The sequence below is a fragment of the Pezoporus wallicus genome, unplaced genomic scaffold (assembly GCF_028554395.1).
Source record: "Pezoporus wallicus isolate ANWC-B61680 ecotype Strahan unplaced genomic scaffold, APGP_CSIRO_Pwel_v1 contig_4012, whole genome shotgun sequence".
In the NCBI taxonomy this organism is placed as follows: Eukaryota; Metazoa; Chordata; class Aves; order Psittaciformes; family Psittacidae; genus Pezoporus; species Pezoporus wallicus.
Genome location: NW_026637828.1, coordinates 337,492 through 363,426, shown reverse-complemented (window position 1 = coordinate 363,426; position 25,935 = coordinate 337,492). Strand labels below are relative to the sequence as shown.

The 25,935-nt window shown below is 39.4% G+C and overlaps 1 protein-coding gene across 1 annotated transcript in view; it reads left to right on the top strand.

The window, feature by feature from the left end:
• The first annotated feature begins 513 nt into the window (after positions 1-513).
• LOC130598454 (uncharacterized) overlaps positions 514-25,935 on the top strand; it is a 93,948-nt gene continuing 68,526 nt past the window's right edge. Inside the window, exons 1-13 of the mRNA XM_057407872.1 lie at positions 514-544; positions 2,088-2,248; positions 3,755-3,825; positions 5,758-5,923; positions 6,838-6,969; positions 7,787-7,976; positions 8,682-8,809; positions 14,461-14,564; positions 16,054-16,219; positions 17,522-17,704; positions 18,939-19,091; positions 20,408-20,552; positions 25,212-25,370. Coding sequence (XP_057263855.1) covers positions 3,812-3,825; positions 5,758-5,923; positions 6,838-6,969; positions 7,787-7,976; positions 8,682-8,809; positions 14,461-14,564; positions 16,054-16,219; positions 17,522-17,704; positions 18,939-19,091; positions 20,408-20,552; positions 25,212-25,370 — 1,540 coding nt within the window. The 5' untranslated portion in view covers positions 514-544; positions 2,088-2,248; positions 3,755-3,811. The remainder of the gene's footprint in view (positions 545-2,087; positions 2,249-3,754; positions 3,826-5,757; positions 5,924-6,837; positions 6,970-7,786; positions 7,977-8,681; positions 8,810-14,460; positions 14,565-16,053; positions 16,220-17,521; positions 17,705-18,938; positions 19,092-20,407; positions 20,553-25,211; positions 25,371-25,935) is intronic.

The window sequence follows — 25,935 nt, the reverse complement described above, 5'->3', positions numbered from 1 at the left end:
GAAATGCAGCAGGATCACATACTTGATACTGGCTGTTCTCACATATCACTGCAGTGCATATGAGCACCTGGGATCTGACTGATCTTGCCATTATGCACGTTCCTATCAATATCTAGGACTTCAGGTAACTTGCAGAGTTGAGTGCCAGGGAGTGCTGTCAGTACAGGATCAGGCCTTTTTTAATTGGATTAAGACCCCCTTTTTTATATTTGCTTGGTAATCTGTGGTATTGTTGCATTTCCATACCTACCTCAATAAATACACTAAGGCATGTCATTCCTTTATGTATGTGCTCGTGTGGTATAGGCATGTGGAAAGGGGCGAGAGCGAAGTCTTGTTCCTGGATACTCAGTAGCAAAACTCTCATGGGCTTTTGATTTTGAGGGCCGTGCTTTGGTTTCAGTTAATTTCATTGTCATTGAAAAGCAGCAGGTCTGTCCTGAGCCGCACACAAATTTTCAGTGTTTTTCTATTATCTTACTTGTCATTGCAGGCTCCTTGAAGAGTTTAAGTTATGGAGCTTCCTGTTTTGTGGAGTGTATAGGTGAGTAAAACACGACAGTATTCAGGCCTTGTATGTGATAAGGAAGGAGGGATTTGAAAACTCTTCTTCATGAGGGATGTTGTGTTTTTAGAAGAGCAATACTTAAGTCTGAATGATTAGCACTCATGGAAGTAGTGGAGAAGTTCCACTAAGCTTTCCGAGGCCCAGACCTGCTCAAAGTTCACATTCTGTGAGTTCAGAAGCTACTAAGTAGTTCTGGAGCTACTAAACAAGTGCACACTACTAAACAAGTGCAGGACAAACCCCAGCCATGTATGAGTGTCTTTGTTACTAGTACCCAGTGTTGGCTCCTTTCATACTGAAAGAGGCATGAAGAAAGCCTTCTCCTTCAGTAAGTGGGCACAAAACTTACATTCTGGAAAGGAGGAGCAAATGGGTAGACAGGATATTGAACTGACTTGGAAAGGTTTGATTGAACTTCTTGAGATGTAGTTTATGACTTATGGTTCTCATTTGCATTGCCAGCAGGTACTTGAATGTGCAAAGTGGTTTTCAGTGTAACAGCAAAGGGAGCACATGGATATTCTGCCTCCAAGAAGATCTTGCCCTGGCCTCGTAGCTACATACACAGACAGTGTGGCTCAGAGACTCTTAGTTTATTCAACATTACTTCATCTCTGTGTGGTTTTGTCATTGAAAGCGCTTAAGTGTTGCACTGCTTCTGTGAGGCAGAGAAAAAACTATTATAGGAGCCACAGTGGTCACTTTTCCTAGGTGTTGCCCTCTGTATCTGAGGGAAGGGAGCGTATTTCCTTTAACATTTCCCCTCTTCTGCACTTCAGTGGTCCCACTTAGGGTTATACCATGATGCCTTATTTTTTAGGGACCCTGTGTTAAAATCTTGCCCATATGGTGTGAAGGTATTATGACTTATCTTCTCATCCTTTCAAGGTTAATTCTTATCACCTGGTCTGAAAGAGAATATCCTTTTATTAGAGGAATACAGCGACATATGAGGGTGTCTGATGCTATATTTACTAGATGACAGTGTTACCCATGAACACTTGCCAGGTCATTACCAATGTCTTCATATGCATACAAATAATCCTTGTCTTCTCATGCTTTCTCTTGCTCAGCCCAGATCTTACTGGGCAGGCTTTAAAAACCAAAGCTTTTTAAAACCCACAGTTTAGTTCGTCTGCCTACATATAGCTCAGAGCATGGGCATGAAAAGCACTGAATGCATCGGCAGATCTTTTTCATCTTGCTGTTGCAAAGGTCCGGCTTTGCTGCCGAAAGGCATCAAAAGAGCATCATGCCGTAAATGCATTGCATTGTTTTTCTGCTCTTAGAAATTCTTTTCCCATCCCATACAGGAGCTAATTGTAGCATGCATGGTGCTTTTGGAAACCTAATTCTTTCAGTTGTAAGTCCAAGTGGGAAGGGAACGTTCTGAATATCCAGCCCCTTGTTTAGCTGATTTCAGTGTCCAAAAGATTTAAAAGTAGGAAAAAAAAAACGATGGGAGTGGGGGAGCAGGGGGAAGCCTAATAGACTAAAACTCCATTCATTTATTTCCTAGGACACAGTACATCATACTTCCCCAGAAGGGCTAGATACAGCTACAGGTATACAGCAGTCACCAACACATTCTTGCAGGGAAATATTTACAGAAGCGGTGGCATCTCTTTGGAGAGCACAGTGATCATTGAGGTATTGGGGAATTGCCAGCTGGTTTTGAAAGTGAGTATTGTCATAATCGCTTGAGTGATGGGGATGAACTGACGTGGAGCTGTATTGTTTGTTGCAATTACTGACTGCTACATTACAAACTTTTTTTTTCTTGTAATTAAAAGCAAGTTCAATTCTGGATCTCCTAATTAGAGTTGCAGAATTGCTTTAATGTGATATGGCTTCAAATTAAATATTTGCCAGTTTTGAAAGGGCAGATTAAGTAAATTGATCTTTTATTTCCTAAGTGGCATGGCAGTTTCACTGTTTTGTTACATGAAGGCAGAACTGGAGATGAAGCTAGGCCCTTTGAAAGTAACTTTGTTTATTTTTAAGCACTTTCAGATCTGTGGCAGTAATTTAAATATAGCAGGCGTTTCAAAAAGAACTTGAGAAACTTGGGTGATGTGCTGGATTGGTGCCATTCCTAACCTGGTGTCAAATCCAGTCTTGTAACACTCTGTTGATCTCAACAGGAGATCAGAGCAGTTTCAGATTACAGGCCTTTTCTGGGGTGACCCCTGTGGTAGGCCAGTTTGAGAACCATCGTGGTTTATCAGGGGGAGCATGGAAAATAAACTTCTCCCATCTACTTTGGTTTTCCCCCAGGTTAACAGAAGGGATAATACATAGGTTCTCCAGGGATTGATGTGTGTACTATATACACATACACACGAGGCCAATAAAGAATAGGATAGTTATCCCTGTCCTAACATGGCTATATGGATAAAATTAACTGGTCTGTGGTCCTGTGACTTTACATGAAAAATGAGAATTTGAGTATACTGTCTTCAGATTGAATCACTTTCTTCTGCCTTGAAATATCAGTGGCAAGATTCCCCAACTTCTAACATGTTATCTTAATATGAAGCGTCCTAAGATGTGCAAGACGGTGTGTAGTTGAATGCTTGTCTTTATAAATAAAAGTAGAAGATATTAAGAAAAAAGAAGTGCTAATAGTTGCAGTCTGTGCTGTTCTTAAAATGGGGCAGATAGCCACCATTTCTAATCTACCCTTTGAGAACAGTTCTTCCTTACCGCAACCAGCCAAACTGGAAGTACGTTAGGAAATTCTGTAATGTACTTAGGTATGCATTTTCTCCTCTGAATTCAGTGAAAGCAAGCTGTGAAAGCTACTGACCACTGAGGAACTTCACCAGGCATAGTCGCAAGAGTCCACTGACGTGGCTAGTCATTTTGCTTCTCATTTGGAGTAGAAAGGACTTATGTCTATCTGCTGTACCCCATAGCGGATGATTGCTTCTGTATTGAAAATGAAAAGGATATAATAGTGCTGTATAAAATGTATTTAATAGTGAGTGAAACTTCTTTGTAGAAGAAATTTCTGGAAACTACCTTGGATATGCAACCTGAAGATGTGGCTGTTTCAGTTGTGTTGCTTGCCACACTGAATGGTTTTTCATAGTCTGTGACGCTCTGTGTAGATATCCTAATGTGACAAAGTCCACAAGTTCCTATTGACAATGGTATTTGTTGCTCTATAATCTTGATTCCTAGGTGCAAGATGTACAGATTAAGAAAAACCTTGCATCCAGAGAGGAGCCTCTGAAGCAAATGGACAGTCTAAGGTAGAAAAATGTCTAATCTGGTCTAGTTCTTGGATTTTTGAAGCTTTATGGCTTAGCAGCATTTGGTCCAAAAAGGGTTTTTTTAACCTAATTTTGATCCTTTTTTATGTAAAAAGATTTGGTGAGTAAACAATTATAATTTTTCTGGGTACAAGTTATCAAGCCTCTAGCTGGCCAGCAGTGTGTATAAATCATAGAATCATAGAATAGTTAGGGTTGGAAACGACCTTAACATCAACTAATTCCAACCCCCATGCCATGGGCATGAATAGCTCTCCAGTTCTGAACTGCAATTGTTACTTGTACAGGCTGTTGAGTTTTGAAGTACATTTCAGAAGTTCTTGGTTTGGAGGATTCTCATGCTGCAAAACATTGTGGGGTTGGGTGTTTTTTTTTTGTTGTTTTTGGTTTTTTGGTTTTTTTTTATTTAAACTGCATTTTTCATCTAATGTAATTTTCTTCCATTTATGTTTCTGGGTTTAGTTGCTCATTCACAACATATGTCAGTGTGTTTTCTTCTGACTTGCAAAGGTATAGACTCTAGTGAAGATGCCTGCGCAAAAAGGTCTCTTCAAACTGTGGAGCTTTGGTATTTTCCCAGAGAGCTGATGGCTCTTGTGTCATCAGAAAAAGGGAGTTCTGTTGTCTGATTAAGCTAACCCTTGTAATCTTCCTCTTTGTCCTATCACTTGGATTCTCAACATTTAAAGACACTGAGAGCTGTGGTAATTGACTCAACTTGAAGGATTGAAAAGAGCAAATTTGGAATAAATGCATTGCTTTTTATATTAATCAGGAAAAGCTTTAGATTCCACAGTGTGGGTAGTGGTATTAGGGTTCAAATCAGAGGAAATGCACATCTGTGAAATTCTTTGCAGGATTTTCACAGATGTAAGAGCAGTTGTGTCTTGTTCTCTGCAGAGAAGCCAATCAGAGGTAGCAAAGAAAGCATCCAGTGAAGCTTGGTTGTTGAAAATAATTATTCAGATGAGTGAACCTTATTAGCATTTGCCTCAGCCTATTGTGAATATACGGTGGTCTAGCTTGTCCTCTAAACATGCATGTAATTTCCACAAATAGTAGCAAAAGCAATCACAGTTGCCTAGGAGTCCAGAAGCCATTATCCCATGTGCACGGCCTCTTCTCCTTGAAAGACTTTATCCAGGTGTTGGTGCATTACATGTTTTTCTCTTACACTGTCTTTGTTCACCAGTTGATTAGATGAGCAGTTAGTTCCACAGTTAGTGTTCATATGAACTCTGTTTCTAGCTATATGGGAGCTGACCTTTGGGCTACTGTAGAATTCTTCCTTTGGATGCCTTGTTTTTCCCCATTTGAAGGGGAAATATATGATTAAAGTACGTTATATTAGGAGTGAAGATCTGTTTTTAAATTACCTTATGCAGAAGTAGAAAAGACTACTCTTAATCTGGGATAGCAAAAGCAATCGGAGTGTACTTACAACAAATAACTTTGGGATAGAGCACCTAGAGAGCAGGAAGATATGGGTTGATTGGAAAGCAGTTGTTCTTGTGTGTGTCACAGCTGAAGAGTAATGATAAAGATTACATGCAGTTGCTTTGCAACTGAGACATGCTTACCAATGCTAAATCATAAAATGGAATTTCTCTCATATTAAACAAGAATCATTGCCATTAAGTATAATTACTTGTAAGGAGTTTGCTTTAAGTGTTACAGTTATGTCAAAGATGCAGTGATTGTCTCGACAGGGTTGGGTTTGTTTTTTTTGTCTGTGTGGGTTTTTAAAGGCTCCTGGTATCGGGGTGAGCTGCTTATTATAAAGAATGGAGGTAGAGAATAAGACAGATCCCTTTTGGAAGAACAGCTCTGTTCAGAAAATCTGAATCTAATGCCATGAACTGACTTGCAGCCACTGTTTGAAGTAAGAAACTAAAAACTGTTTTATTGCAGGGAAGTACTAGAACAGCATCCTCTTCATTTTTCTTTCCATGATGGGAAAGTTATGAAGCTCTGTCCTGTGAGGAGTGAACAGACCTGGGCTCTGAACATAAAGCGAGGCATTCTCAGTGTCCTGCAGACATCACAAGCATCCACTGCTAGTACAGTTGTTGAAGAGGTGAGACCACTGGTAGAGGTCATGTTCTAGGGTGGTTGTTAGCCTTTGGATACGTTAAGTATATTCCCTTTGCAAATAACTAAAGGTTTTTGCCACTCGGTGACTGGTCAGCACCCAGTGGTGGTAGTCTGATGTTTTTTTATAGTGAATGTTAGAAATGATCTACAATTTGCAATCATGTTGAGGGTTGAGGAGCAGTGACATCAGAGCCTTACTTGTTCTCTGGGGAAGATACAGTATTCATTGTTCATAATGATTCATTGTGATTTTTTCATTAATTTTAGGAGGTTTTAAGAGCAGGCTTCTCAAGAGCTCTTCGCAGTTTTTGCATACTGAAGCTCAAATTCTGCTGTGCTACACTGAAGGAATAGTCCAGAGTACCACATTGCTGCCCTTGTGTTGACATGAGTGCAGCTGAGATAGCTCAGTGCCTGCACTACTTCTGTTATGAAGAGCAGTCTCTAGACTGACTTTCAGTGTGATGTGCACCTCCTCATTCTCAGGCTATGGCTACTTATCAGTGCTTAAATGGATGTTACGCAGTCAGGTTTGGGACACCCATATGTACTTCTTTTCTGAGTAGAAATGTTCTTCTGAAGTAATGCTTCCCTGCAAACCAACAGAATCTTAAATGAAAAAAGCTCATGTCTATAAATTATCCAATGCAAGATAACACAGTGAAGTTAAACAAATCCTCAAACCCTGGCTATTATAAAGTCTGACCAAGGTCTTTAACATTATTTGCCTTTCCATGTCTTTTGTGGCAGAGCCAGTGTCCTGCAAGGGAGAACTTAGGTCTCTGTTGTATTGTTATTACAAAAAAGCAATTATTAAAATCAATTGTAATAGGCCATAATTCATGCTTGTATTGTGTGTGTGCAGTATGTGTGATTCAACACTACATTTGTTACTAGGTGGATGTTCTGGGAATATGCCCAACCAGGTATCAGCGGAAAGGTTCTGTTTTTGTCAAGACAAGGGACCTAAACCTCTGCTCGCATCGGTATTCTGGCTTTACTTCTGTGCAATCTGTGGTTCTTCCTCATGTAAGTGTTGGGGAATGACACTGATTCTTCCACAAGGACTTTTAATTTCTCTGAAGAGTCAAAATGTAAATGGAAACATTTTTTGAATAGTAATTTATGCTCAAATTATATTTGTGTGTGCCCAAACATGAATTCCCATCAAAGAAATGATGAATATCATTGCCCCTTTAGTGTCTATTATTCATAGATTTTGTTTTTTATTGCAAATTTGCATTGTAGTTGATGAATATCAGAGTAGAAATGCAAGTTGTTACGTGCCTGGGTCAAACTCTGTCATTAAAATGTATTAGAGTTCTAAACTGAAAGTAGATCATGAAAGAGAAATAGAGAGATGTAGATAGGAAAAATACATTATGCAGAGAAAATTGTGTTTGCAGAAAACTTTGGAAAAGATTGAAGCTTATCTAAAAGCCAGACTTGCAGCTTTCCACTGTCCACAGCAAATACAGTCAATGTTTCTATCTTGTGTCAGTCTTATTAGGTGAATATTACTTGTTTCTTGCATTGTACTAGCTAGTTACAATTTACCAGCCTTTTGCTTTTCTTAGCTCTGCTGACCAAAAACATTTGCTTAACACTGATGCTTTGTGAACTGAATTGGGACCATTTGATGCTGGAAGTTACTAGCAATTGCATTTTAGTGGTGGAGGAACTAGACTGAAAATAATGTATTAACCTTCACAGGGTGCGTGCTGCCAAACGTCTAGGCAAGAGACTGTATGACAGAACTGGAATCCTCTGTGAAATTAGGAGAGAAAGAACTGGGCAGGCTGAAATAGGTCATCAGGACTTTATCTGAAATATCTGTTCTTCACAGTCTGAGCAGAAGATCCTGTCCTCCAAACTGGAGTGTGTTCAGAGCATTAAGGATGGAGTCCTGGCAGAGGCCAAATGTACTGAGTCCAACCTGCTTACGCTGTCCTCACAGAAGAGTGGTGGGGCAAAGACACAGACACAGTCTTCACTGACACTCTTTCAAGTGGAAACAGAAACATTGTATAGAAAAGGTAACATGTTTCTGATAAAATAAAGTAAATTTACTTCCTAGAAATATCATGGGAGGGTGATCTTACTGAAGTCAGTGGATGCTTCTCTGATGAAAAATGTTAAAGTTGAGCTCTAGATGTTGAGAAACATTTTGGGGTTTGTAGGGTTGGTTTAGTTTGTTCTGTTGTTGTGTTGTGTTGTTTTGTTTTGTTTTTTTTTTTTGTCTGCTTCCAAATAGTGGTTTCTTAAAAGGAAAATCCAAATTTCCAGGACTTCTTCTTTATAGTTATGTGGCATAAGATGACAGAATTCTTCCTCAGGAAGAGGTTAAGAGCTGAGCCATTTATTTTCCTTGGCATCTATATCTCCTGTTGATTTTTTGGGAGGTTGAAGTGTGGAAGGGAGCAAGAGAGGTAATAAAACTGCAAAAGGTGATGAATATGAAGTAGTATGTCCATTGAAAGATGGATATTGATGTAAGGTGACACTTTTTTTCAGGCACCTCTGTCTTGTCTCTCTGTTTCTTTCAGGTCATACTTGTCCTTAGGCCTTTCTTCAGTTCTTAAATTCATCCTGACTGCCGGCATTCATATTCATCCTTTGGCTTTACTGAGACCAGACAGATTTTTACATGTAGAAATAAAGGCTCAGAGAGAAACTTTCTCCTAGCATTTACAGTTAACCTTAATAGGCAGGAACCACTATTTTTCATTATGTCTTTCCAGTGGACTCTGAGGATCTGTATGTGACCAACATGCTCTATGAAAGAGAAGAAACTGAGAGGGAGGTCACTGGCGGGGAAGTGACTGAACTAGTGTGGAAGCTTTGCTTAGCACATAGTACAAGTTTTGAGGTAAGCTTTCACACATAGCCTCCATTTCCTTATCAGGCCCCTTGTGGTCTGAGGGTTCTCCTACACAGGTAAGAAGTGACTAGGAGGACAGCAAGCTGTGAATACTGAAGCCTTCCATTGTTTGGGGCATTTTTTGATGTGGTATTGCAGGAAGATACAATGCTTTGAAGTGTCCTATATAAAAATATATTGTATATACTTTTTTTTCCTATATAAAAATAAACTGAAGAGTCAAAATGTCACATGGCCCTGGAATACTGTGCAAAAGCAATTTTGAACTGTATTCTAAATTAACTGGAAAGAAAATGTTTGTTTTTTTTTTGTTTTGCTCTGGAAAATCAAACAAAAAAAGTGTCTAGTGTGGCTTATCACTGATGCTTAATTGTAAAAACCCTTTTCTACAGCTTTAGTGTGGGATACTACCCTTGGTAGTGTTGTTTTTTCCATGTTTATTTGAGTTCTGCAGACCTGCTGTTGTCTCATCCCCTCCCCTTTGCACATGAAACCCTTGCCTCTGTATGTTGGCTGGTTGGTTCCATGTGTTGCTGATGAATTCTAGAAATGACCACTGTGTTTTTTGGGGATGCTGCTTGGGTCCAGAGATAATCTCTTCTGATCTAAATAATTTTCATGGGTGAATGCTACTAAGATAGGGTGGAATATTCTGGTCATGTGGAACTGACCAGTGGCTTAACTTTTTTTCTGTAATGACCATAATTCTAGATGAGGGTCTGCCTGTCTCCTTAGCTCGCTTAGGTCTTGTGATTTCTCTTGATAACTGACAGCAGCTGGATCAGTTAGAATTTATCACTGCCTTTGCAATGAACACCCCTATCTTCTGTGAAGTTTGGAGATTATCAAGAACACCTATTATATACAGTGCAGAAGGACCAACAGATGGTGGTACTTCATCATTGCTGGCCCAAGTTGAACTGAGGGCAGTGACCTAAAAGAAAGGGTGCTTCGTATCCTATTATCCTTCAGATGGAGTGATTCTTGCTAGTAGTGAAGTTCCTATATAGAACAAAAAAAAGTCAGTTTTGCAAATAGAAGAGCCTACTTTGCGTTTAAGTCAGTCATGGTCAGGATATTACCAGAAAATACGTATGGTCTAATGGGGAAGACACTGAACTGGTGCCTCCATGAATTTGCCACTGATTAGTTTAGTCAACTCATTCCTGATCTATTCCCTGTCCTCTGATGTTCTTGTCTTGTTAGGTCGTTCGTCATTTCGAGCAAGGTTATTTCATGTGCAACAGGGCTGTGGTTGCTCCTGTAAACCCACTTAGGTACAAGTGATGTTAACAAAAAGCTTCAGATGCACATCACCTTCCTTTTCTAGGTTAAGTCCCATGCAAAAATAAAAAGCTTTGCCTTGTCTGTTCCTCAGGGGGGACACAGATACAGGGAGATGGAGTACAGGCTTTATGGGACTAAAGAAGAGTATAATGCTGGGTTACAGCTCTACAGGCCAGTGATGCCTATTTAGAAATTAAAATACTATGGATATTCACCTTTCTCCTAATGTTAGCTGTGATTAGTAAGCACAAGTAAGTGTTTGTGTAATGTGGTGTGAGACTTAAGGCAAAGGCACAGAGCGGAAGAGGATCATAGTCACAAAAGCTGAAGTGGGCAACTTCAGTGAGCTGTGATAAATCACAACCGTTAGCAGTTACTCCCAACCTATTAAATTGTGATCATCAGACTGACCTGGTATCACAGCTTGACAAAGACCTCAGCACAGGGCTGAGGAGAAAGCAGGTGGCCTTTCTGGGTGGTAGTATATGGAATAGGTTTCTCTGATTTATGAGCATGTCTGCCATCTTCTCTAGGTGCATGCTAGGGAGATTCGGGCTGCAGAGAGCTAACAGAGCCATAAACACAATGGTTCTTGCTAATGTAGAATAAAAGCAGACTCTTTGGGTGGACTAAAGGGATACATACTGCTTGGAAAATGTTGAGAAAAATTAATGACTGTAGTGGACCTGGGAAACTTTCTCTAAATCCTGTTTTCTTTTGAACAATTCTTTGAAAGAGCAGTAGATAATTTTTCCCAGTACCAGTGGGATGTCACTTCTGTCGCCAGAGAGGCCCACTGACTTCATGTGTGGGAAATTTGTTTTGTAAATTAGTAAGATTAGCACAAGTGGCTGCTGTCCGTGACACTGCCTAAACCAGAGGTGAATTATTCATCATATGTGGGTCCCAGCACAGAGTTCAATTGATTGTCAGCCATTTTCACTGTTTCAGTGTGTTCCTTCTGTTTGATGAGACATTTCAAAGGGAATCTTTAGTATCCCTCATTCCAACCGATAAAATGCCCTTTGGGCCAGGAAAAAAGTTGTGGGAATGCCCACATCGTTGCCTGGGAGACAGCTCCACTGTTATGCATGTATAGCTTGTTTGTCCTTTTATTGTTTGCCTCTGAATGAGGTGAGATTATGCATTTCTTTCAGGACATAAACCCAAGAATAAATGGAAGGGAAAATCCTCAACTCCAGGAAAAACGGTGAAGGGATGAGAAAATGGAGGTGGAGACTGTGTTATTTCCAAGGAAGCAAAGTTGTTGTTTAATTTTTTAATGCTATTATGAGACAAGATTGAATTTCAATGTGAATGTAGATTAGCTAATGGACCATTAAGTGAACAAGCTGCATACTGACAAAGAATGGTCAAAGGGATGGGGAGAAGCTTGAAGGAAGCCTGTCACACAGCTTCTATTGGGGCCTGCATTTACCTTTGCGTCTCTGGATTTTAACGCTGTATTGGAAGTTCTGGTGAATGTGGCTGTGTATAATGCCTTACGTGGGCAAGAGTATGTCAGATTCACTCTGCCCAACTCCTGTGTCACAGTCAGACCCAAAAGAGGGCATGGTTTCACCAGCTGTTTTTCTCACAAGTCATTCTAATTGCTAGGTACTACCTAGGTGGGTGTTAGGATGTCTGCATTTCAAACTTGTGGTATAGGAAATATATGACAGAATTTCCCAGGTAAGAAAGATGTTCTGATTATCAAGATGAATTAAGATACTGTAGTTACATGATGATTTTGCTTTTTGAAATTGAGCTCTTCTTTTTCTGTATAATAACTTTACCAGGAGCAGAGGTCTTTGTCTGCTTTGAACTGGAAAGCCTTAGAAGATAATGCTGGGAATGTCCTCTTAGTTCACTTAAACCTGGTCGATAACCAGGCACAATTACATCCTTCCTGAAATTGTGGGTGAAATAAGGTTGACTGACAAAGTAAGACACCAAATAAGAAAGAACCAATGAGGATCAGGAAGAAGGAAAGTTATGCCATGACAGGGAGAGAATAACCACAGCTGTTCAACCAGTAGACTTAAGAGAGAAGAGTATGTCACCTCCATCTGATTTCACACTTGGTCTTCAATTCAAGGAAGTCACTTGTTGTTTATTATATGTATAATTGATAAAAGAAATCAGACAGCTGAAAACCAGAAGTTCCATACCGAAGAGATGGCTATGTAATTCCAAAGAGATATAATAAATTTACAGGAGAGAAGGCCTCACACTTTCATTGAGAACATAAATCAATAGGCAAAACCAAAGATGTACATTTGAACACATTTTCAAAGCAACCTCCCTTACAATTACATCGAGTTATACTTGGCAGCAAATAAAATTTCAAACTTTCGAAGACTGTTTAAATGTATCATAAATAGAAGCACTTTTGTTGGGAAGCATTTCGCTGTTTTACCTTCCCCAATCTAAACTATACCATGTTTATGCTTTCATAGGTTTTGTTTGTTTATATGTTTTTAAACAGAGCTATGGTAAGTCATGCAGATAGAAGGAAAAACAAGCTTCTATGTAGAATAAAACCCAGGCTTCCTTATGTTTCATTTAGTGGTTTGTCCTGGGTTCAGCAGTAGCAGTCATTTTTTTCTCCTTCTTAGTAGCTGATGCAGGGCTGTGTTTTTGACTTTTGGCCTGGGAACAGCGCTGATAACACTGCTGTTTGGTCTGACCAAGGACTTTGTTAGTCTCATGCTCTGCCGGGGAGGAGGGGAAGCCGGGAGGAAGCAGAGACAGGACACCTGACCCAAACTAGCCAAAGAAGTATTCCATACCACAGCACGTCATGCCCAGGATGTAACTAAGAGTTACCTGGAAGGGCTAGTTCACTGCAGGGTTGGACTAGGTATTGGTTGGTGCTCAGTCGGGCTGCATATTATCAGTCGGTGGGTGTATTCTCTTCCCTTGTTATCTCCTTTATCATTATTATTGGTGGTGGTAGCAGTAGTGATTTGTGTTATACCTTAGTTACTAAATTCTTCTTATCTCAACTGGTGAGAGTTACATTCTTTCAAGTGGGGGGAAGAAAAGGGGGGGGAATGAGAGAGTGACTGTGTGATTTATGGCTGACTGGGTTTAAACCACGATATGGTTGGAATGGGAACCAAATTTGCATAGAGTTTGTTGTTATGATACTACAAATGGAGGAATTTGCAATGAGGTTATTGTTTATCTGACAGCTCGATTTCAGTGCAACAGCCCTTCTAACTAGACAGTTCATTCAGAAGTTTTATTATTAGGAAGTAAAACCAGCTGGTTTTCTGCAACATTTTGCACTGAGTTATTAGACAGGAGCTTGTCTGGTCAAAGGAATAAAGCAGAATGAAGTCTACAGTCTAAAATTATATCACCTGGAAATAGATCAGTCTGGCAGTTTTATCTTGAACTGTGCTGTGGTCTTGCACTGATGAGCCACCTGAGCTCAGCCGCAGCTCACATGCAGCTCCTTGTGATAGCATCTGTGATCCTCCTCAGCTCACCTAATCATGCTGCCCAGAGGGTATTTTTAAAATAGACCTTAAAAGTAATGTTGGGATGGGATGGAATACATGTGGATCTAACTAAATTTTAACTATGCAATTATAAATGTTACTGGAATTAATACCTAGGTAGGGCTTTATGTACGAGAATAAATTTCAATTTGGTGAAGAAAGAAGTCCTAAAAACCCAAAAATATAAAGTGTGTTTGCATTGGATCTGACAAGTTATTCCCTCAGCCTGTCTAACAACATGGTAAGAAATTACTCCGTCTTCTTACTGAAAGACGGCTTCTTTTTCCTGAAAATATCTTGGCTGTCTTGAATTAATACCAAATACTGGCACTGAGTTGTTCCAATTTTTCATTGCTTTTGGAAACAGCTCCTGGAAGGTCAGGAAGTCAAACTAAGTCTCTCTCCAGATCTTTGGAAATGTGACTTAGTGGAATTATACTGTATTTGCATGATTTTTACATGACAAAAAATGTTTTCTTTGGAAGCAGAGCGGTAGTCCTATGCCTAAGCTTTTCACATCTGAAGTGAATAAAGAATTGAAGTTAATCTATATGGCATAGACCATGATTAAAACTTGTACACCATAAAGTTAGGTTAAAATGAACATACAAGCTACTGTTTTTAACATTCTGCTAATTTTTCAAGTAATAAGACCTATCTCCCTTGAACTTTGGATCAGGTCTCAGAGGAACACATCTACTATTTAGCCTTTAAAGTACCGTTTTCCAGAAAGCTTGTACTGAGGCCAAAATAAGAATGTGATTGATAGTGTATGGGCAAAGGAAAATAATCTTAAAAAAAAAGATCCAGTAATATTGTATTTGTTGTTGTGCTCTTGTACAGACTGCAGACCTTTTCATGACTCTTGTGTTTGAGCTTCGACATCTTTCTCTTGAAGCCTTAAAAGCAGTATGGCAAAGATCTTCGTTTAAATGCAGAGACAACTGGTAAGGCCCTGTCAGTAACTGTATTTTAAAAAAAATAGAAAAGATTTTTTTTTGTAAATATTTAAAATGGATGAATGTTTTAAATCCATGCCCAAATGTTGGCTTTGAATTTGCAGCACTGTAAAGGAAGAATATGTATTGCAAATCTTGTTTATGTGACAGAAGGATGTTATTCTCTCCTTACTGAATGTATGTTGTGTGCAAAATAGACTTTCTTATCCCATGCTTGTTCCTACAGACAGAATTCTTCTTTCAGAAACAATGTGAAAAGGAAACTTGAGTCACGGGTTAGATGGAAAACAATGCTGCTACTCCATTTGTTGTGAAAAAGCTTACCTAGGTCTGTACCTTCAGTACCATTGGTACACAAGAGGAGACAAATGTTAGGCTGGGAGTACAGATGTGGTGGAGCCACACCTTTCAGTAGCAGCCTGATCTCAGGATGGTTTATACCAATCACTGAACAGCAGCTTTAAAGATCAGGGGCCTCACTCCTCTGCAGTCAGGAGTAGCTCTGATCCAGCAGTTTGAGACTGTCAGAAATACTAATCCAGTATTATTAAAATCTATACAGTTTATTTCTCCCTCTGAAATCAATAGTCTGAAAAGTGTGAACAAAGAAAAAATTTTTTACATGGCTTCACTACAAAATGTCATCAGCCTCTTTGAAGTTAGTTTAATGCCAGGTTTTATGTCTGAAACAGTATCTTAATGTAAAAAGTGCAAATTTTGTTGGCTTTTGTTGATTCTCACCTGTTGACAATTAGTCATGCTAACATTCTTCTATATTAGAAAGTAATCTAACTACCCTTCTTCTTTATGTAATACCTTCAGGCTAATTTTACTCAGGACAAGGTTATTAACTTTAGGAGCTAAAATGAATCCCATGTAGACTACTCTCCTACTTTGATGCAGGTGCTTTTATCCAGTTTAGTTTTAACTGCTTTCTAGTTAATGCAAAAATGTCCATTCACAAGTATTGGAGGTAGGTACAGAATGTTTACAGAGGGACTCTAAAGAGCTGAAATGTGTATTGTCTGTCGTGCTGCTGTAACCTTTCTACTTAAATAAGGTCTAGAAAAACAGAGGAAATAAAAGCTACTCAATTCAGTTTTAGTATTTTAATTTGTTATTGGTGAAATGAAAGAAAAAAACACCTAAATAAAAAATTAGTGCTTTAAGGTACCTCAGTCTTTAGATGTCATACCTGGGATATGTTGTGGCTTCATTTTCAGAGAAGGCAACTGAAAATTTTCTTGAAAGCCTGGCTACCTGCAATTCTTGAAACAACAATACACTTCTTGACATCTTGGCTGAGGCATATATACTTACTATCACTAAACCAAAGGGTAATACTGATTTCTGCAGAATCTGGCATTTGCTAAACCGGTGGACTTGTATTTACTTTGAAATAAGCCCAGTCTCAGAGTGTCTGTTGTTTGATTCCTGAGTATTCTGGTCACTGCTGTACTTTTTTCTTGTGTTACAGGCAGCCACTAATAGATGCTCTCCCATCTTGTGCTACAGAAGCATGTGTTATCCTAATGAAAGAAATCATAGCTTCTGGAGAAGTCGAGGAAGACAAAAAGGAGTATTTCTTCTGGTCTTTGTCATTCATTCCTAAACCCACCTCAGGCATGATTGAATCTCTTGCTGTGAGCGGATATTGTTTTTTCTTTTTTATCATTGGTCTAGCTGGCTTGTAATTTTTGTGCTTTACATTAGTAGTTTTTTTCACAGATTTATCCAAAACTTTACCAAAATGACTAGGTAATTTTGGTGATGAAACTACTGTCTGTTTTAATCTTGATTTCAAAAGAGGATGCAGTCATGTTTGGCGACTGGAGTTTAATTTGCATTTAAGAAAAAAGACTTCTGAAAAAAACCCTACCCTGTGGATTCCAGAGACTGGTTTGGGCTAATTGGTTGTGAGGGTCAAAGTCAGGTCAATGTGAGGAGAATGATGCTGTTGCATCTTCTCCCTGCTTTGGATAGAGCTTTATTCTCCAATTTGGTATGTTGCTTTGTATTTAGTACCTGGAGACATTTCAGTCTTTTGTATATGCAGTGCTATTGCAGCTTTTGACATTTTTCCTTAACTAAGTCAATTGTATGGAGAGTTAATACTGGCTCCATTTTTCCATTTATTTTTCCTTTAAAAATCTGTGGTTCTGCTGAGTTTGTACAGGGCAATCTATCATGCTCTTAGAGGCTGAAGTTGGACTTGCTATGTTCCGGGTGGTAAAATCAGAGATAGTCTTGTAGGATAAGCCTTAAGAATATTTTTTAGTTAAGTCAAATGTTATGCCTGCTTGGCTTGTGTTCTAATGAATGGCCATGAACAATCTTGCAGCGTGTATCACAGCTCCTGTGCCCAATCATACAGGTTCTGATCAGGATTACGAATACCAGCTCTCAGTGTTAGCAGGCTTTCCACAGGTTCGCAAATGCTTTTTGAAGTGGTGGAATTTTCAGGCTTGCTTCAGAGGATGCAGAAATGTGGAATTTGCAGATTTATGGGACAGAAAAACTGATTTTCATTCTAAAAATGGGTAAAATACCTGTAACTTTCTGAGCTGTCAGTGCTTTTTGCTTAAATAATGAGGTAGGACTTAGAGAAACTCTGTGCTGGTGAGGGTTTTACTCTTTAGAGGGTCCTGGAAAATGGTTTAGATTTGTTTACTCTATATCCTAAGCACGCAGGGCATGATTTCTTGTGGAAAGAACTGAGGTCTGTATTGTGTTGGCACTAAAATAACCCATGTATTTACATAGGAAGATAGAAAAACTTCACATTGTATATCTGTTTAAATCCTTTAAGAGCTGTTTGAAAATGCGCGTTGTTGAGATTGAGGTAGTATGTAAATATTTTGGTACATTTGTTTTCTATCATGTGTTACAGTAATCATGAGAATGACTTTCCTGAAGCACCCTGTTCTTTTTGCGCTTGTTTCCAGCCATTGCTAAAGTCACCAGGAGCAAGCCAGAGCTGTTTCTTAGGAGTAACTGCTCTCTTACACAGATTTTGTTCAGCTTACAACTCCTGTGATGGTGTACGTGCTGTGCAGAGTGTGATGAGGACTCTTGGGAAATTTTTGGGAGGAAATTGTACCGTGCAAGATACAGAACAACTCAGCAAGGTATCAGTCAGAAACATATGATACAGTACTTCACTTTCCTGTTCCCTTTATGACCTAGAACTTGTTTGATGAAAAAGACATTGAGTGGATTTCCCAAAAGCCATGAATGCAAGCTTTATAAATTAATATTCTTTGGTCAAATAGGCAAATAAAATTTTGTAAGCTAGCAAGTATAACCAGCAGCATGTGTGTTCTTCTGTATTTAAGTAAGGAAAAGTTTGGGTCTTGTGATGAAGGAAACTTCATACTGCTGATCAGCTATTACCTCAAATTCATGTACAGTTACTGTTGGATGATATTGCTGGCCAGTAAGTTCTGCTGAGTTAGTGTTACTGAGGTAACATAGTCATGATACTGGGAGACTTTAACTGATATTTGCTGCTGAAGAAGTATCTTTGTATCTTCTGTCTGATGATCTGCTTAAAGAACCACTTCTTACTGTGATGCTTAGAAAACAGTGGCAGTGTACCAGATGGCTATGACAACATTACTGAATATGCAGAGCAGAAGAGGAGAGACTTCTGCCTGATGTCTCAAACCAGCTGTGAATGGGAGTTGTGAAAGGTTTTTTGGACATCTTAACTGTACTGGCTTTAGTGAAGTTGTAGTTGTTTCTATGGGACTGTCAGTACAAGGGAAATCAGCCACCATATCGCATTGGAAATCTCTGGGTTCTGAATGTTAATACAGAGCTTTTAATTAAAAATTCATTCATTGCCAGCAGTAGCATGTTTTCTGGCTTCTAAGACTGCACAAGGTTCCTGTGTGTTTAGCAAAGAAAACTATGGCATCTACTGACAAATCACTTTTTAAAACTGGTTATTGTGTTCAGAACTCCATATTGAATAACTAAAAGGTCAAAATGTCTGTGATCAAAAGGGACAAAGTATTAAAGTAATTGAAAAACTTTTACTGTACATCAAATCCATGACTTACGCTTTTCCATTGCAGTGAAGCTTTTTTTAAATGTTTTTTTTTTTTCCTCCAGGTCTAAGCCAGATTTTACTTACAAGTGCTACATGGCTTTAAAACGGCTGTCTGTATTCATATAAGTCTTGTCCTCACACTACAGCTGGAGAATAGCTGGTTCAATAGGGGCTTCAGTACTCCCCCCAAATGATCAGTGATCATTTTAAACAGAGAATTTGCACAGAAAATGTTAATGCAATAAAATCTCACGTACAGCTGACAGCATTTAAAGAACTTTTTATTCCAACTTGCTTTGTATTTACAGATGCAGCTGGTGTTAAAAGCCATTGGAAACGCAGGCCTGGCAGCAGCTTCACTAGCTCCTGCTCTGAGCTTGTGTGCTTCCCTGAAAAGCAATCCAGTCGACATTCGTTTAGCTGCTATCCAGGCCTTCAGGCGCATTCCTTGTTCTGGCAGGGTAAGTGATTTATTGCCAGCAGGTGACTGATGGCTTCCTGGCACTGCCCTAGAGTTTTGACTTTCTGGAATACTTACAAAACATTCAAGCAAACAAGGAACAGTTCAAGCAAACAAGGAACAGTCATAAACATGTCTTCCAGCAGAGTTCCTCTGCTTTTGGAGAGGTTGGTAGGACCACCCTGGTGAATGGTCGTATAATATGCTTTACTATAGTTGAGGTAACACATCCAGTGACTGAGATAATGTTCATGACTTCTTAAGAAGTTACTTCAGTTGTCTGGGTTATGGCTGAAAACCCACAGTACTTGATTTTTCCTGTAGTCTGTTCCACTGTATCCTCTGAAATGCTAAGTGTCAATGTGAGAAGCTTGTGATTGGCAATACACTTATAGTTGGTATATTTTGTTAATGGTCTCATGGAAGAAACCACAAAACTTTGGGGTTTTTTTGTGTTTTCTTCTATTAAATGCAAATCCAGGAGTGTTAGCCTGGGAAAGTTGGCAGTCCTGCTCCAGAAGAACAAGAGGTTCTACATGGAATTTACTTGGAGAAGCATTTTCTATGGCTTTTTAAAATTTAATCACAGCATGGACTGGTGTAACCTGCTTGTTCTGTAGTTATGAAGCTCAATGTTGCTTCTGGGACCTGTTAAATTATGAAGTCTATATGTTGTCATATACCCCATCATTGTCTAGCAAATGAACTGCTAAACTGACACAGTGTGGGAGAACAGGGAGTGTTAAATGTTACTAACACCAGTCACCAATGTCTTGATTCCTGGCAGTTCACAAAACAACTTGTATTTGTTGATACCAGGGAAGTAATAAACAGAACAAATTCATAACAGTCCTACCCTTTGAGACCAGAAGTAATCTAATAGCCTGGTGACAAAAATGTAGCCATTGTTGTCTTTATTAGCTGTGGTACATGTGTTAAATACAATAGAGCAGATCTCTCCTGCGGTCTATAAAACCATCATTAACAGTAGTGCTAATGAGTGAGCCTCTGTATTGCATAGTCCTGTATATATTATACAGTTATTATATATTATAAAATATTATAAATTGGTGTATTATAAATTAGGGATAGGATTCAGGTCATAATGACACTGTTCTGAAGATTTGTAGGTAAGGTAGTATAGAGAATACGTATGCACATTTGTATATATGTTATTTTGAATTACTTTTTCAGGTATAAAGCAGTAACTATGTGTTGCAAAAAGAAAACCCACCTGTACTTGAATGTGCATACATGGGGTGTTTTAGGAGAGTAAATCATAATTTTTTTTTTTTTTTTGTTATCTTTCTCTCTTAGGATACTGTATTAGTTCGGCTGTATCAAGAAACCAGTGAAGATGTGGAAATAAGGATTGCTGCCTATTATATAGCAATGAATTGTCCACATGGAGAGTTATTTAAACAAGTACAAAAGACTTTGCTGAAAGAAACATCCAGTCAAGGTTAGCCAAAGGGCTACTGAAGTCTTGCACATTCCTAAAGGATACTTTAATGTAACATTTACTTTACAGGTGTAATGGAACCAATCTATATGAATATTTAAACAAATTATATAAATTATATCAATTTTATATTTTTTATATAATATTTTTATTTTTTACTTTGCAGATTGTTTGCAAAAGATTGTATGATTGCCACAGTTTGTTTTGCAATCTTGATACTGTTATTTTAACAATAGTCAGTAAGGAGTGACACTTCATAGAATTAGTTCCCTCTAGTGGCAACATTGAATTCGCTGAGAACTCTTGACAAATAGATATATGGAATGTCTTTGATGTTTAGTGCATTGGAAATACAAATGAGTAACTGCAAATTACATTTGTTTGAGAAAGAAGCAAGTAGCAGAAAAGAATATTGCAAGCTGCAGATATAAAGTAAGCTATTTCTAATTTAGAATAGAATCATAGAATAGTTAGGGTTGGAAAGGACCTTAAGATCATCTAGTTCCAACCCCCCTGCCGTGGGCAGGGACGCCTTACGCTAAATCATATCACCCAAGGCCTCGTCTTGAACACTGCCAAGGATGGAGCATTCACAACCTCCCTGGGCAACCCATTCCAGTGCCTCACCACCCTCACAGGAAAGAATTTCCTTCTTATATCCAATCTAAACTTCCCCTGTTTAAGTTTTAACCCGTTACCCCTTGTCCTGTCACTACAGTCTCTAATGAAGAGTCCCTCTCCAGCATCCCTATATAGGCCCCCTTCAAGGTACTGGAAGCCTGCTATGAGGTCTCCATGCAGCCTTCTCTTCTCCAGGCTGAACAGCCCCAACTTTCTCAGCCTGTCTTCATACGTGAGGTGCTCCAGCCCCCTGATCACCCTCGTGGCCCTTCTCTGGACTTGTTCCAGCAGTTCCATGTCCTTTTTATGTTGAGGACACCAGAACTGCACACAATACTCTAGGTGAGGTCTCACAAGAGCAGAGTAGAGGGGCAGGATCACCTCCTTCGACCTGCTGGCCACGCTCCTTTTGATGCAGCCCAGGATACGGCTGGCTTTCTGGGCTGTGAGCGCACACTGAAGCTGGCTCCTGTTCATTTTCTCATCAGCCAACACCCCCAAGTCCTTTTCTGCAGGGCTGCTCTGAATCTCTTCTCTGCCCAACCTGTAGCTGTGCCTGGGATTGCTCCAATCCAGGTGTAGGACCTTGCACTTGTCATGGTTAAACTTCATGAGGTTGGCATCAGCCCACCTCAGAAGTGTGTCAAGGTCCCTCTGGATGTCGTGTGGGACAGTGTCGAACGCTTTACACAAGTCCAGGTAGATGACATCAAATGCTCTACCCCTGTCCATCAGTTCTGTAGCCCCATCATAGAAGGCCACCAAATTGGTCAGGCAGGATTTCCCCTTAGTGAAGCCATGCTGGCTGTCACCAAGGACCTTGTTGATTTTCATGTGCCTTAGCGTGCCTTCCAGGAGAATCTGCTCCAAGATTTTGCCAGGCACAGAGGTGAGACTGACTGGTCTGTAATTCCCTGGGTCATCCATTTTCCCCTTCTTGAAAATGGGGGTTATATTTCCCTTTTTCCAGTCATCGGGAACTTCACCTGACTGCCATGATTTCTCAAATATGATGGCCAGCGGCTTCGCAACTTCATTTGCCAGCTCCTTCAGGACCAGTGGATGGATCTCATCAGTACCCATGGAGTTGTGCACGTTCAGATTTTTGAGATGGTCTCGAACCAGTTCCTCTCCTACAGTGGGCGCAAGGTCTTCATTCTCACAGTCCCTGCATCTGCCTTCCAAGACTTGGGTGGTTTGGTCAGAGCCTTTGCCAGTGAAGACCGAGGCAAAGAAGTCATTCAGAACCTCAGGCTTCTCCAAATTCTGTGTAGCCAGTTCTCCTGAGAGCTTCCAGAGGGGGCCTACATTCTCCCTAGTCTGTTTCTTATTTGCTATGTACCTGTAGAATCCCTTCCTGTTATCTTTAATACCTCTAGCTAAGTTTAATTCTAACTGGGCCTTAGCTTTCCTAACCTGGTCCCTAGCTTCCCAGACAACATCCCTGTACTCTTCCCATGCCACCTGTCCTTGCTTCCACTTATTATAAGCCTCTTTTTTCAAATGAATTTTCCTCAGGAGCTCCTTATCCATCCAAGGAGGTCTCCTGGCCCTCCTGCTGCACTTCCTTCTCATTGCTCTTTTGCAGTTATTTTACATCAATTTTGATGTCATTTTAATATTGAGCACAGTATTTTAAAAATAGCATGAGACAAAAACTGAGTAGATCTGACGACTGCAAAGGAAGGCCTGTTGATTTTCATTTAGATTATTTCAGACATCTAGGAACTTTCAGGCTTCCTGCTGTTAGCATCAAGGCTAAGTGGGAGGTGCTTTGTCACTGAGCTAGAATCGGTTCTTCGGGTCAATTGAGAGTCCTCTAAGGATCACAGTTGGAGAACTGTGGATCTAATGGCAAACAAATAGCATCAAAAACCTGTTTGTAACACAGGGAAAAAGTAAAACTTGGGTACTAGCACATGCTGTGTTAGGAATGTTGTGAAAAGGACTTTTAGGAGTGTTAATCATGTATCCAAATGTATGATAGCTGGCCAACAGTCTAGCAGTCATATGGGGAAAAGGTTAGCGTGAGTATAATGTCTTGATAGTTTCTTCTGAGTTATGTTTCCTGCTTCTGTGGTTCCATGATCAATTATTGTTTTACCTAAATTATTGTTTACTGAACCGGGAACTGAAGCTGAGTAGAAAATCTTCTATACTATGCATAAAAATATATTTTATGAGGTAGCTTACCCAAAGGAGAAGCTGTTTGGGCTGGTACAAAATGAAACTGTACGTTCTGTAAGAGCACAGAATCCTATCAGCTCTTCATTACCAGAGCACACAGAGTTTTAAGATGATCCCATTATTTGGATGAAGCAGGGATTTTTTTTCTAAATGGTTTTGCCACATTCAACAAAGAATACCTCTACACTAATTCTTTGCTTTTAAATCTGTCAGGAAGGAGCAAACATGAAAGGGGTATATATAAGGTTGGTTGCAGGCAGGTGAAAGCAGGCTCTGTCTGTACTTTACATCTGGATCATAGCCAGCTCTGAACTTGAAGCAGTGTATCCTATCTGTTTTATCAGAAGTTATATCCAGGCAGGTGTATTCTGCAATGATTGAGTTCAGGCCCAGCATTTTGTTCACGTGATGATGTGTCTAGTGGTTGAGAGTTGACTTGTTCAGCTGTGTTTAGAGTTCAGACAGAGACAGATTGCATCATCCTTCAAAATACTGTCAAGGTCTACCATCAGTGACCCTTCTGCCCATGGCTCCATGCAGAAAAAACGAATTGTCTGATTTATGAAGGAGCTCTGCAAGTCCATCCAAAAGGTTTTATGTTTTAAACAATTTAATGCAGTACTTCTGAATTTCATTCTTTTCCTTCCTTTGACTTTGGTTGATGAAACACCTAAATAATTCATGTAATAGGCTTTTGATTAGCAAGTGCTTTGAAGGCATAGAGCACATACTAGTTTTTAGTTGCCACATTCAGAAAAAGCAATATGAAAAAAAGAAGTATTGTGAAAAATGTAGTTCTGTCAGTGTTCAGGGTCGTACATTGCACTAGCACTGGAGCCTAATGTCTCTTATATCTGCAGGAGAAAAAAGTGCCTCTGTTTAAGAACCAGACTCCATAACACATGGAATCTGTTTGCCCCCCACCATGCAGCACATATATGGCTAGACCATGAATCAGTATAGTGTCATGCAGAAATACTAATTTTGAATCCCAGCTGTTTAACTGTATGAGCTTTTTTTTTTACTGTTGTACATTGCACAGCATAGAAAGATTCTTTGTATAGGAGTGGTGAGTTTGCTGTATGTGAAGAAACTTGCCAGTTTTCCCTTACAAGTTCACCAGTGTCATTGCCAGTGTTTGTGCAGGGTGTCTGGTTAGTAGCCATCCCTGTATTTAAAGTTGCTCAATGCTTGCCTTTAAAGGGCTTTGTTTATTCCTGCTTATAGTTTTTAAGGTTAGTGGTTTTGTATTTTAAGGTTTTCAAACGCTTGCAGTCAATCCCAGACTTAAATACTTTTTTTAATGTTTCAGTATGCTGGGTCAGTGATTTTTTCAAGAACAAAATGAGTGATTCTGCCAAAGTTGAAGTTTAAAACCATCTTCTAAATAATTCTGTTGCATCTGTTCTTTGAAGAAGGAGCAGGAACAGACCAATATTATTTGAGCTGCACAGCTTGGTCCTTCATGTCTGTATTAGAGTTGTATCTCTTTTTTCCAACATTCCTTTGAGTTTAGTATAGAAGATCCTTTGCAAACAGTGAGTCAGTAGGTTAACCTTACCTTCTTGCCTGCTTAGGTTAGCTGAGAAGCATAAATGAAACTGGGCAGTGAATGGCCTCTCACATGCCATATTGGACAGAATGAGACAGTATTTCAATAAGTTGACCATGGTAAAGAGAGGTGTGTCAGACTGATTTGAATGGTGCTGAAGATGAATGAATTCTGTTGTGGCCAGGGGAATGGTTTAGGATTAATTTTTCTATAAATAAATAAAAAGGTTCCCTGTATCAGTTCTTAAAACTGTTTTCGTTTTTCTCTAATTTAAAATGCTTTTCTTTGTTTGATTCAAGTGGGCTCCTTTGTTTGGAGTCATCTCTCTCAGCTCCTGGAGACAGATGACCCATTGAAGGAGCACCTTCGAGATTCTATTCCTGATGAAATCCTGAGCAGAGATTTTGATCGGGAGACATGGAAATACTCCTCATATTCTGATGCCACATTCCACTCCGGTAATGCTTTGTAGCATATGGATTGTTAAAACCTCGCATGGTTTCTGGTCCTTTACATCTTGTTCCAGAGAATTTTCTTTTTTTATGGCTTAATAGTACCCAACGTAGGCTGATTCTGATCTGACCTTAATTGAAGTATATCCAGTGTAATTCCAGCAAGCCAGATACCATGCAGCTTGCCTTTAGTGAGAGAGAGAGTAAGAAGCAGTGAACTTTTTAGATTATTTTTGTGAATATCAACTTTGACTCCTTCCTTAGTGAGCTTCCTTTGCCACAACAGGGGATTGGGATGTATTTTTTCTTCTGATTTATGCTGTTTCCTTGGTATATGAAATGATACAGACTAAGTCCTTCCAGTCTTGCTATCTGTTCCTCATTTGCTTTTAGCAAAAATGCTAGATAATGTTTTTCAGAGTAATGTTTTGATTTTCTGTCTCTCTCTTCCAATGCAATTGTGTAATACACATACAGTAAATGCTCTTTTAGTGTTTGCCAAACAATAGACTTTCAGTAATGTCCATTAAAGTCTTTATTATACTAAAAAGTTAAACCACTTCACCTGTTG